This window comes from Elephas maximus, chromosome 2 (assembly GCF_024166365.1).
Source record: "Elephas maximus indicus isolate mEleMax1 chromosome 2, mEleMax1 primary haplotype, whole genome shotgun sequence".
NCBI lineage: Eukaryota > Metazoa > Chordata > Mammalia > Proboscidea > Elephantidae > Elephas > Elephas maximus.
The window spans coordinates 233,460,441-233,473,526 of record NC_064820.1 but is presented as its reverse complement, the minus strand read 5'-3'; the positions used below and the strand labels follow the sequence as shown (position 1 = coordinate 233,473,526).

General features: G+C 50.4%; 1 protein-coding gene across 1 annotated transcript; it reads right to left on the bottom strand.

The window, feature by feature from the left end:
• Positions 1-1,513: 1,513 nt before the first annotated feature.
• On the bottom strand, positions 1,514-10,539 carry RNF187 (ring finger protein 187). The gene is made up of 5 exons (XM_049871076.1): positions 10,201-10,539; positions 9,448-10,110; positions 7,597-7,689; positions 5,219-5,440; positions 1,514-4,264 (listed from the first exon to the last, which is right to left on the bottom strand). The coding sequence occupies exons 1-5, from the start codon at positions 10,537-10,539 to the stop codon at positions 4,262-4,264; spliced, it is 1,320 nt and encodes a 439-aa protein (XP_049727033.1). The 3' UTR covers positions 1,514-4,261.
• Between the last annotated feature and the right edge of the window lie 2,547 nt (positions 10,540-13,086).

The following is a 13,086-nucleotide window of genomic DNA, read 5'->3' as shown; positions in this document are numbered from 1 at the left end:
CTTCCCATTCCCTCAATCATGGGGAGCCCGGCTGCCTCCAGCTTCATGACACCACAGTGATTCAGTAACCACCCTTGTGCGTGTCTGCTCAGGGATCTGTGTTAGCATCTCTTTGGCATGCCAATTCAGAGGAGGGATTGCTACATCGGAGGGTATGCAGATTGGATAGCTGCCCAAAAAGTAGTCTGCTCTTTGCCCTCAGTTCTGAGGGGTGATCTTCTTTAAGACCTTGGAATGTCACACTTGATGTATCTTTGCTTGTCTGGGGTTCTTGGGTCACACTGAATAATCTAACAATGTGACGGGGGAGGGCAGGGGAGGAACCTTGGGCCAAGCCAGACAGTAACAGTAAGATTTAGGGTGGGAGCTGACCACACAGATAATAACAATGTGATTTAGGGTGGGAACTTTGAGCCACGCAGCTCAACCTCCCGAGGGGCTGGAAACTGAGATCAGCCAAGTAGAAAGTCAACCTTCCTACATGATGGGGTCCCAGTAAAGATGCTGGACACTGGGGCTCAGGTGAGTGAGCTTTGGTGGTTGGCAATACTCCAGCGTATTGTCACACGTCAATTCCTGGAAAGCAACATTGCCCTGACTCCACAGGGAGAGGACAACTGGGAGCTCCGTGTTTGGTACTCTTGTATTCCACATTTTGTACTCTGCCCTATGTGTCTTTTCCTTTGACTGATTTTAATTCATATTTTTTCCCTATAATAAACCATAGCCATGAGTACAACAGCTCTCTGTGAGCTCTCTCTAGCAAATTATGAAAACTGAGGATGGTTTTGGGAACCCCCCAAACTTACAGTGGTATCAGAAGTGAGGGCAGTCCTGTGGTCTGTATTTCCTCTAACTTCACAGCTGGTTTAACTCTCACATGTATTTGAACTGATTGTTCTCCAAAATGGCTGCAGCAGTCTACTTCCCCTTCACAGAATCTGAGGGTTCAACTAATGCTATATCCTCATGGACACTTGGCATTATCTAACATCAGTCAATCTGAAAGAGCTAAGGTAGCAGTATCTCACTGATGCTTTCATTTGCAATTCTCCAAAATTGCTCTAATATTAAGATAAAGTCAAAGGCCTGCAGTGTGTTGGGAAGTTTCCAGGATCCCTACACTGTTGAACAAAAAGCTCCCCCTATTTAAAACAGATAGGCCGAGATGGGCCCCTTACACCCACTTCCACCAGCCACTGCCTGGTGGGATGAGGACAAAGGTGCACTGGGCTCCTCTAATGCTGACCACTGATGTTAGGGATTAGATTGGCTTGTCCAAGGTCATATAACCTGCAGGGTCTATTGTGAGATCTAGATGAAGTTGTTGCTCTTTCCATTACACAATCTGCAGCTTTCCCCACCTTCTATAAAAGTGCAGGACCTACAGAGGCCTCCTTCGTGCAGGGCAAAGCAGCACCTGCATAAACACTGTCAGGGTGCCACACCCCACAGGACCGGCTGAGGAGCACAGGTCAGATTCTGAAAAAAGAGGCAGAGAAACCAAATGGGTCAGATCTAGCTTTATTAGGGAACTTACAGAGGTGGGAGCCAAGATTCTCAGTATAGACAGCTGAAGCACCGAGTCACCCGGGTAAAGGGCCACCACGCAAGGCAGTATGGGGTGTGGGTTTATATATTCAGTGCTTACGTGCAACGATACACGTAGGGGAACCCAGAAAAAAAGTCTTATCTGTGACGGACAGGGTTGGTTTTGTACTAGTAAATGGATTCCAATTGATGTTACCAGAGAGCCAGGTGTTTGGCATTTTTTTTCCTGGCTTAGGTTACCACCTGGTTAGGTACTCTAGCTCTTTCCCGGAGTCCTTTGCAGGCAGGACCCATCTTGTATTGCTCACAGTCCTCACAAGGGCCACAAAGGGAGGGAGGCCACGCTGACACACAGAGAAGGGAAAGAGGGAATAAAGCAGCAAACAGGCTGAAGCAAACTCAACTTTATTCGCCACCACGTGAGAGCCTGCCCAGGCACCAGGCAGGCGTGCCTCCAAGCTGTCAGGATGACAGCACACTCCTCGAGGCCACAAGAAAAATGCCACACGTCATCAGTATGAAAAGCCAATTATTCCTCAGGGCTGAAAAACTATATACACAAATGGGCCCCCCTAACAGCAGCTCATTGATCACCAAAACCAGTTTCCAGAGTGAACAGGCATGGAACACAAAGCTCGGAGCTACGTCCCTGGCAGTCTTCTCTGCAGGCATCGACTGACTGGCCGACACCTGCTGGCCAGTACGTCTGCTCCACCACCTCCAACTATACAGTGTGTACATGGGTTCTGACCGTCCTGCTCCAGTACTCAACGGCTGCACGCCAGTGTGGCTGTACGCTGTGACGCGTGCCTAAAAGGGGATTCAGCCACAGTACTCAGTCATGCTCTTCTGTAAGCCACCGTTAACAACCACGACCTCTTACAATAGTCACTGTTACAGCTTAGCTTAACGGGTTCACCATTACACAGAACTGTAACACCCACCCACACAGGCCCTCAGTGGTGTGGATGTCATTGACCAGACCCTTGAAGCCATCACATCTGAGGCTCTCTGCTGCCAGAGGAATGAAGACATTGGTGTCGCCTGCTTCTTGTGGAACAATGGCACCATGAGGAAGTCCTCTCCCCTCATGACAGCAGGCATCTAAGTAACAAGCAAGCTGGTACCTCTCGATGCTGACAGCAGTATCCTGTCCTACAGCCAGGCTGGAATTCAAGTGCTCAACCCACACAACCCTAAATGCGTATCTGCATCAACATTCTCAGACCTCTCATTTTTGTCTACTTTGTGCTGCGTTCTTCTAACTTAGACTAATCTATATACACATGGATGCCATACACAATGCACTACTACCAAATCGTACAGCTTACTAAAGTAATGTATCACAGCAAACACATAGCAGTAACAAGCAGTGGGGTGCCATGAGACAGAATACCACAGTGAGGCCTGGCGACCCCATGAGCTCCTCAGAGCTGTCATGATCTGGAGATGGACCACCCACCCACCGCTTGGGGGCCTCAGACTTCCAGCCCAGCACTGCTTCCTCCCTGCCTAAAAAATCTTCCATTAGGCTTGAGGCAGGACAGACAATGAAGAAAGAAATGAGAAGTACAAGTCAGGCAAGAATGGCCAACAGGTAAAACTGGCCAACAGAGGAGGGGAAAGAGGTCTAAGGATAAACGGTAATGGTACCTGCACCACTCCCAGCAGGCACACCTCAGGAGATGGATGCCTCCTATATGGGGGGGGGGGGGTCAAAATATTCTTCTTCCTCCCTTCCTTTGTTCTGCTCCCCACCCCCTTCCATCCCTTTCTCCCCTTTTTCTGGAAGGTTGGGTTCCACTCACAAAACAACAAAGATGCGGTTGTAGCAGTACAACGCCCTGGCAGAAGCTCACAGGAGCGATCAGCTTCCTGCTGCCAACACCGAGGTGGATCTGCATCAGTACCAGTCTGGGCTTTCTCTGGGCCCATGAGGAAGCCTGGGCAGACATTTCTGTGGACTCCACACTGTAGGCACATCTCTCTGACAGCATACACTGTCGGGGACTGGGAGCCAGAGTGACAGTGGAAGGCAGACAAGCCCTTACTTTGCTGATGGTAGTTCAGGTGCCTCCCTCTTTCCCCACCAGGAGTCATGATGCCCCCTTGGTAATGGCTCCTCCTTGAAGCTTAACCCAAGTTTAGCCTCAATGCATGTGCCTTATGCATCTGCCAAATGATCTCTGGGCATGGGTATGAATGTCCAGTAGAACAACCCTGTCTCAAATCATTAAAAACGTACAGGATCTGGTTCCCGTGGCATCTGAGAGAAATGTCCCAAGGCGCAAGAATCTAGACCATCATCATGGGCAACTGAGACTCCAGGCAAATTTCTGATGAAATGTATCAGCGACAGGAGTTTTATGAAAAGATGAAACACAACTGGGCTAAAGTCTCCCCTGTGACAAGCCTCTACTATAAAAACGTTTGCAGCCTCAAAAATATTAACACCTCAGAAAAAATGAAAAATGAACGGTTTGTTGAAAATTACTATCTCGAACAACCAATGGCAGGGGCACCCACAGGTGCTTTTCCCCGTGTCTACATGTTAATGGTTCAAGTGGAGAGGGCCCTGGGATGAAGAACAGCCAGGGGCCTGGACGGAGGCCTCAAGGAAGGGCAGAGGGAGGGCCTGCGAGCCAGCGTGTAGAAGCACTTTCTTCTGCCTCACGCTCCAGGAGAGACCCCTCCTGCTGGGCCAGCGCCATCACTGCACAGGAGAGAAGAGAGACACGAACACGCTCAGGGATTTCCAGCACCAGCACTTCCTGGCCACCATGTCTATAAACAGCAGAGCCCAAGGAAAACTACAGCCTCCCCTATGCCAACCCCCAAATGTCTTCCAGAGGCCTCAGAGCCCACAATAACCATGAGCGGCTGAACTGCTCAGAGCTGATTACGTTGACTAGTGTTGCTAGAAGTGAAAACAAAACCTATCAGATAGGAAAGGAGAAGGACCAGGAGTTGCAGACTCCAGGATCATATATGCAGATGAAAAAAGCACAGAGTCAATCGGTTGTGGGTCCTGAATTCCACATAGGCACGGAACTGAATTAGAAAGTATGAAAAGACTGTTTAGCATGAGAGCCAGACAGCCATGGGACACAGCCAATGAGAGGCGTTGACCCAATGCACTTATAAGGGGGTGCCGCAGGTGCTCATTCAGCCCTGACTGCTCCTAAACCCCATGACCACAGTTCCTGTCCTCAGATCCCCAGGGTGAGGGGCCAAGGTGCCACGCTGCTTCAGCATTAGGGGTACAGATCTCCCCTTAATCAAATTTCCCTTCCCAAAAGCCTAGGATACCAAACTCCTTGGATTAAAATTCTTTCAAGTCATCTTCCATGGATCACCCACTCCCAAAAGGCTACCCACTGCCCACTGCCGTCGAGCCGATTCCGACTCATAGAAAGGCTACAGTAAATAGAAGTCACACGGTATTTTTTAAGCCTCTTCTTTTGGTAAATCACTCTGCTAACATATTTGCTGCTATTTCTCCTATCTATGCTCTGATCTGATAATCTCTGAGATTACACGTTTCTTGAGAACACATGCAAATCTCTTCTTTTCAGCCCTTGGCAGCTGTCCTCATCAGCATAAGCGTGTGAACAGGAACACACCCACCTGAGATGAGGGGCTCAAGAACTGGGTAAGCAGCACACACCTGAAGCAGCATGCTGAGACCCAGGTTGCGGTGCTTCTTCTCCAGCTCCGAGACAGCCTGCAGCAGGGTCCTGAATCTCTCCACTGAATCAGCACCCTCATCGTCAGGCACCTCCTCTGCCTTCTCTGCCTCCTGCAGGAAATGCTCCTCCTCCTCAGCAAAAAAGGCACGCAGCTTCTTATAGTCGGTCAGCGCCTTCTTCCTACGGTCCATCACGTGGCCCTACAGACGGGCAGTCAGGAGGGGACGTCGGTGTCTCCAAGCCTGCCACAGAGGCCCTCGGTGCGTGTCTACGCACATACCCTGCCCTGTCCTGGGAACGGCATCTACTGCCCTCCCCACCACTGACACCCTCACCTCTGGTAGAAGAATGTTTGCTGTAAAGCACTGGCTGTATCTGAAGACTGTCGGGGGAATGGTCTGCCTCTATGCCTCCCATCCCGGCAGCCTAAGTAAAGGCCTTGGGCCCAGAACATTCCTGAAGGAGGCTGGGAATTGAGTTGCTCTCTCCTCCAGTACCTTCTCCTTATCCTCATTCTGGACACACACTGGCTTTCTCTTGCACATGCATGGCCACCACATGGCACCTGGTCAACCCCACTTCTCTATCTGTTCCCAACAGGGAGGGAACAGTCTCTCGTACTACGGCACAAGAGGGGTGAACGGAAGACACCTGCCCTGCACCAGTCACATGTGGGATGAGCATGCTGGCCACAGGAGAACCGTGCCCCCCAGTGAAACTGGTCTCGTTCTGGCTCTTCTCTATGTGAGTGAAGCGTTTCCCACACACTGATACAGCATGTCTATGGTCTTTTGCTGATGACCGTGAACCCTGGCTATCAACAAAGACCCTGTCTTCCACTCCTACAGACGAGAGGAAAAGATAAATGTCCCCTGAGCATTTCTGCTGGATCTAGAAACCAGTGCAGGTCAACATACACTCCCAGCTCTCTAATGCCTCCCCCACATCCTTACCTGAACTCCAATATCATTGTGCTGGCCTTCACCTAAAACATTTAGACTTTCCACTCAGCGTTCTGGCCATTTTTCAACAAATACTTAACCAAGAGAAAAAGGAGAATACAGCGGGCTGAGACTCTTTGAATTTACCAGATTCTCAGAGTTCTTCAACCTCACCTTGGGCCAGAGGAACAGTGACATCAGGGGTAAGAAGGGGTACATCTTTTGTTGCTGACACAGAAAACAAATGACAGTGGGATTCCTGCCCAGGTTCCTGGGTTCAAAGTATTTTCATGGGCCCCTGCTCATGGGCCAGTGTGGCACTCCACAAACTCAACCCCATGAGTTTAGAAGGCCTCTTTCATCTTAAGTGTCTCTACCCAAAATAAAAAGGTCATATCAAAAGCCCCTATCTGCTAAAATGTGTGGGCAAAAATAGTATCTGGGGGCAGGGGGAAGGTACAGGGTTATTGGAAAAGTTGGAGGGCCCCAAAGCCTCTGTATCCTCTGGCCCCAGTTCATACCACTATGGTTATCAGAGGGGAGATCCTGAGAGAGGTTCACCAAGGATGGCATGTACTGTCGGGGTCTGATTTGCACCATGTATCCAATTTACCACTTTTTGTGGCTGTCTGAGTAAGGCATGCACTTCAGGGCTCCACAGAGTGGGGGCCGGGGTTTGAGTGGGAGCTAGGACAGAGGACTGCCCCATGGGGTGGGACTAGTGGTCTTTACACGGATAGTGCAGGCTTCACAAGCAGAGAGCTTCTCCAGTTTTAAAAAGCACTCCGCTTTGACATGTTAAAAAAAAAAAAAAAGGGCTGATAGGAAAGTTACAAAAGCCTGAAGAAGCAGTGCAAATTTTACTACATGGAGAAAAAAATAAAAAATTAAACTCATTGGTAGTTTTCTTAGTGAGTAATCTAAGGTAATTCTAGTACCTGTTACATGAGACATATTGTTGTGGAAAGCACAACAAAGCAGCACAGGAAAGCAACGCAAAGTCCTTCCAACTAGGTCATTGTATGGAAATAACTGTGCTGCCTTCAGATCAAAATCAAGAGTATTACAAAGGGTTGCTTACCAAAAAGCGAGCTGGATTTAGCAGAATACCCTATACACATAAAACATGGAGGAAAAAGAGAATCCCCAAACACATAAGCTACATTGTCCTTATGAAACACCCACTTAGACTAAATTATATTTGTGAAATACCTACAAAAATTTCTAGAAAAATACTGCTTCAAAACGCCTTCCTCCAACTGACTAAGCCAAGCAGCTGCCCATCAGTTCAGTCAGCCTAGTTTGCTTAATACACTTTCCTTTGTCCAGAGAAACGTGAGGAGCATGCGTGAGGAAGGGCAGAGATGTCTGGATTTCACTCAGAGCCTGAGGCTGCCAACTGATCAATCACTTGCCTTCCACACAGCAGCTGCCGACTCTGCCTGGCCGTGCAGATCTCGAGCATCCTTCAGGTCCTTCCTCATAATCTCCACAGATCCCTTATTCTCCTGGGAGAGAGAGGCTGGTTATTTGCACAGTGGGAGACAATTTCCCTCAGGAATCCTGAAGGTCCAAGTCATACTGACTTTCTGTGGCCTCCACCTCATGCCCAGCCCAGTACACACGGTGGGCGTTATACCTGATTCAGTCTAACTTTCCCATAAATGACACCCAAGCAACTTTTTGCTTGCCCAAGATTATAAACAAGTAAAGGGTTGCAGGTGGCAAGATGGTTCCCACTTTAACAGGTCTCTCCATAGTGAGCCTGACTAAACCTTTTCCAGAACGCAATCTGACAGAAAAACTTACTAAGAAATCAACCTGGTAACTGAACATGAGCTCTTCCTTCTCCAGGCTCACGGTGTTTACTGACAGTCACAAGTCCAGTGATAGAAGCTGCATCTGCTAAAACACACATGCTCATGCTTTTTCTGAAAGGAATTCAGACTGGTAGGTACACCAGAGTTAAGGTGGCTGTCTAGGTCATCTTCCAAATTCACTTCTAAGTATTCCTCCTCCACCGAGAATATAGTCTATACAAAGGGACCACACAGCCTTCTGGAAGCCCTCCTTGGCTAGGAACTGGGGTCTCTGTGATCCAGATGGGAGAAGCCCCCACCAATGGAAGAGGAAAGCTCAGCACAGCACCTCACCCAGGAGCTGGGCGTGCAGACTCCCTGCCCTACCTGTTTCCCCACACATTAACTAGGTGAAGATCCCAGCACCACCCCCTTGGGATTACCCTAAGGCACAGATGAGCTATCTCTGTAAAGCCCAATAAGGTATCCACTAAAATATGCTATTTTTTGTTTTGTTTTGTTTTTTGTCCTTCTGGCAAGCAGGTACCAGACCTTAATGGTTTTGTACTCAGGGTCTGGCTATCAGTCTTTGTTCTTTGGGCAAACAATCCTGCATTCCCCCTCTAAGGGCTGAGCCTTAAGGCCTATTTATATACCAACTGGCAGGAGCCCCATAAAACTGCTCATGAAATCGGGAAAGATTCAAGAACGTGGTGTGTTGGGGGGCGGGAGGGAATCCAGTGGGAATCGAACTAGAAGGATGGCCGGGCTGGGAGCGCACACGCTAAACGACAAAGGGGCTAACATCTTCATCACCCACACAATAGAAACATGGGGACTTTGAAGGAAGGAGGGCAGCGGTGGGCTGCCTGTAGAAGGGCATCATGTCCACATGCAGGGCGGGCAACCACAGTGCCTGACAGTGAAGAGACAGGAGTTCTATGGGGGCATCCAGGGCCACGGACAGGGGGCAGAGTTCACAGGACACGGCTGGGGGGAGTGACAGGACACAGCCAGGGGCTGGGGAGGCAGGATGACAGGACATGGCCGGGGGTCAAGGGGAAGCAGGATGACAGAACACGGCTGGGGGTCAAGGGGAGGCAGGATGACAGGATACACCCGGGGGTCCTAGGAGGCAAGACGACAGGACACGGCCGGGGGTCCTAGGGGGCAGGACGACAGGACACAGCCGGGGGTCCTGGGGGCAAGACGACAGGACACAACCGGGGGTCCTAGGGGGCAAGACGACAGGACACAGCCGGGGGTCCTAGGGGGCAGGACGACAGGACGCGGCCGGGGGCCCTAGGGGGCAGGACGACAGGACACAGCCGGGGGTCCTGGGGGCAAGACGACAGGACACAACCGGGGGTCCTAGGGCGCAAGACGACAGGACGCAGCCGGGGGTCCTAGGGGGCAGGACGACAGGACACGGCGCGGTGTGGGCGGTGACACCCGGGGCCGGCGAACCTTGCCCCGCAGCGCCTTCCTCCAGCGCGGCTCCCACTCGGGCGGCTCGGGCGCGGCGGCCATGCGGCAGGCGCGGCACAGCGGGCCCCCGTCGGCGCGGCACAGCAGCTGCAGCGCGGCCTCGCTGGCCGGGGCGTCGCGCGCGGACCCCGCGGCGGCCACCTCGAGCGCCAGCAGGCGGCGGCTGAGCGGCGGGCGGCCGGGCTCCACGGCGCGCTGCCAGCAGTCGTCGGCGCACTCGGGGCACGGGAAGGGCCCGTCCTCCTCGGCCCAGAACTGCACCACGCACGCCCGGCAGAACTGGTGGCCGCAGTCGGCGCGCACCGGGTCGCGGAACGTGCGCTGGCAGATGGCGCAGGCGGCCGCCTCGGGGGCCGCGAGGTCCTCCAGGGCTGCGAGCGCGGCCCTCGGCGAGGGCAGAAGCCGAGGAGAGCGGGAGAAGAGCACGCAGCAGTGCTGGAGACCCGAGGCCCGAGGCCCGAGCCGCCGAGCCGCCGCGCCGCCGCAGAGCCGCCTCCGCGGAGCCGCCCAGGCCGCTCCGATGGGGCGTGACCGCCGGGTCCTGGCAGCGGTGCGCCTCGCTGCTGGAGTCCGGCAGGCCGCGCCAGCCCACGTCCCCTTCTGAAACCCGACAAGGACCAGGATTTTTCCCGTAACTGAATCCTGTGCGAGAGTGGGAAAAAAGCTTACTTATTACTGGGATAAGCCAAGTGATTTCTGTAAGCTGCTAGGACCTGAGCTGCCAGTGCGTACCCCGTGGCGCAAGGCCGCTTGGGCTGGGGCGGGGCTGGCGAACCCCCGCTGCGCGCCCCCGGTCCCCCCCGCCGCTGCCCTCCCGCCCTGCGTGAGCAGGTCCGGCCTCGGCTCTGCACCCCGGGCACCCGGCCTTGGAGTCCACTGCCCGCCCCGCGTCGCCCCTGCGTGAGCCGGTCCGGCCTCGGCTCTGCACCCCGGGCACCCGGCCTTGGAGTCCACTGCCCGCCCCGCGTCGCCCCTGCGTGAGCCGGTCGGGCATCGGCTCTGCACCCCGGGCACCCGGCCTTGGAGTCCACTGCCCGCCCCGCGTCGCCCCTGCGTGAGCTGGTCGGGCATCGGCTCTGCACCCCGGGCACCCGGCCTTGGAGTCCACTGCCCGCCCCGCGTCGCCCCTGCCTCGTGGCATCCAGAGGCTTAACTCAGTGGTGCAGGACGTCAGAGGAGACCCAGACGACAGGCTCCCAACCTTGCCCCAGGGGATTTCAAAGCGTTTCTTTAAAAAAAAAAAAAAAAAGTGTTTTGGAGGACGCAATCTGGGGTTTCGTTTGTTCGTTTTTGGTCTATTTTGACCCAAAATATCCAGGCACGTAGTTTAAAAAATTGTTTAAAATTTTTTTTAATTAAAAAAAATTTTTAATTTAACATTATGTAATTTTAAAGAAAATTTAAACGAACTTGGTATTCCATACAAATGTAGAGTTTTCTGAATAGTTTTTGTTTTAATTTGTGTATTTTCTTCCAACACAGGATGTGCTAGCTTGGCAGGTGGAAGGTATATGTAGCTCTGTGTATCGATGGTCAGAAGGAGAAAAGCTTTTCAAGCCTGGGTAACCCGGTCAGTAAACCTAGTGGGAGCCGTTGGAAGTAAAAAAAAAAATTGAACAGACTCCGTGATGGATTAATTCTGTGGTTGGGGAAGAATTTGCAGGAACAATAGTTAAACACAAACGACCGAACTTGGAAATTTTTAGCCACAAAAATGCAAAGAGCTCCAAAAATTAGGTAAGGAAAAGTACAGTGGAAAACTACCAAGCTCCCCTCCCCGTGTGATTTGTCAGTTCACAGAAAAAAAATGCAAATGACTAAAAAGACTTGAGAAAAACTGTACACTCTGACCAGTTATGAAGAAATGGAAAAATAAAATGAGACTCCATTTTTCAATATTAAAACCCTTTGCCGTCGAGTCGATTCTGACTCATAGCGACCTAAGCAGAAGGAAAAAAACAGGCTCTGTTGGTAGTCTAAATTATGGCCCTTCTGGGAACCAATTTAACAGTGAACATGTGGGACTTTCAGGTTTTTTTCTTAAGCTCTGGAACTTTTAGAATCCTTTTCTCAAAATACATCCCCCCCAAAAACCCCGAAATTGAAGAAGAACCTGTGGGAATCTTTCTTTTATTTTTGAGGAATACTTGTCATATCACTATTTTTACCAATGACAAAATGAGGGGGGGGACTTAAAGGCTCCATAATGGGACAGTGGCTCAGCAAAAAAGTATCCACTAATTTAAAAATGTGTGTATAGGAGACTTTTGGAAATACGGAATGGCAAACGTTGACTAACCACCCGTCCTCCTCAGCGCCAGCAGAATCTCAGCTGCGCTGTGCTTGCCTCTCAACTTCCCAAGACAGAGCTGCAAGGAACCTGGCCTTTCGCCGTCCAGTCTCCCTGTCTCTTCTAGGACCTTCCTCTTCAACCTCCAGAAGACTGGGAACTTACACTGGTACCGTCTGGGTACAGGGCTCGCGTGTAGGGAAGGCAACGATGTGTTCCCTCTTCTTCGTCTTTCTGCATTTTGAACCATTCAGAAAATCGAAGATACCTAGTTTTTGGTCACATTTAATAGATACCAAAAAGATCGTAGGACACTTGCCATTCATGGTTATCTTGGTTTTCTTGAATTCCCATCTCAGTGACGTCAAAAAATAAAGGATGTCTCATCACAAGAGGAGTAAACTCCAAATTTTGCTAGATTCTGAATCATCTTTCTTCACAAGATAATATTTTATGTTGATTATAGGTTAAATTGGCAACTATGAAAAAATTGGAGTGTTTTTTACATGACTGTGATAAACTGGTTTAAAAAAAAAAGAGAAAGATAGACACCTGATAGAGTTGTTAGCTGCTGTAGAGCTGACCCCCAATTCACAGAGACCCCATGCACAATGGGACTGGACCATTTTGATGCATAGGGTTTTCACCGCCTGATTTTTCGTAAGTAGATCTCCAGGTCTTTCTTCCTAGTCCTCTTAATCTGGAAGTGCCACTGAACCTGTTCAGCATCACGGTAACATGCAAGCCTGCACTTGAGGTATATTGGCCAGGAATCAAACCCAGGCCTAAAAAAAAAAAAAAGGAGGTAAAAATTCTACTATTGAGCCACCACTGCCCCCAGAATAGAATAGGAATAAAGGATTCTAATTATAAGAAATTGAAATTCCATGTTTAATTTGTGTAGTTCATGAGTATTTAAAAAAAAAAAAAAAAAAAAAACCCGTTGCCGTCGAGTCAATTCCGACTCATAGCAGCCCTACAGGACAGAGCAGAGCTGTCTCATAGGGTTTCCAAGGAGTGGGTGGTCAATTCGAACAGCGGACCTTTGGGTTAGCAGGCGATGTCTTAACCACTGCACCACCAGGGCCCCGTATTTTACAGAAAGAAATGTTAACAGAGACTAAACCATGTGTACAAAATGATTGAAGACACAGGATGTGTAGATTCAGAGGATATGACCCAGAGGAAATTCCATGTCTGGCATATGGAAAAGGAATCTAGTGTAATTAATTTTCATTGCTCATAAAAGGCAGAAACAGGACTAAGAAATACATCTATTATAAGGTACATTTGAAGTCATCGCAGTATTACTTCAAATATTCCATGTT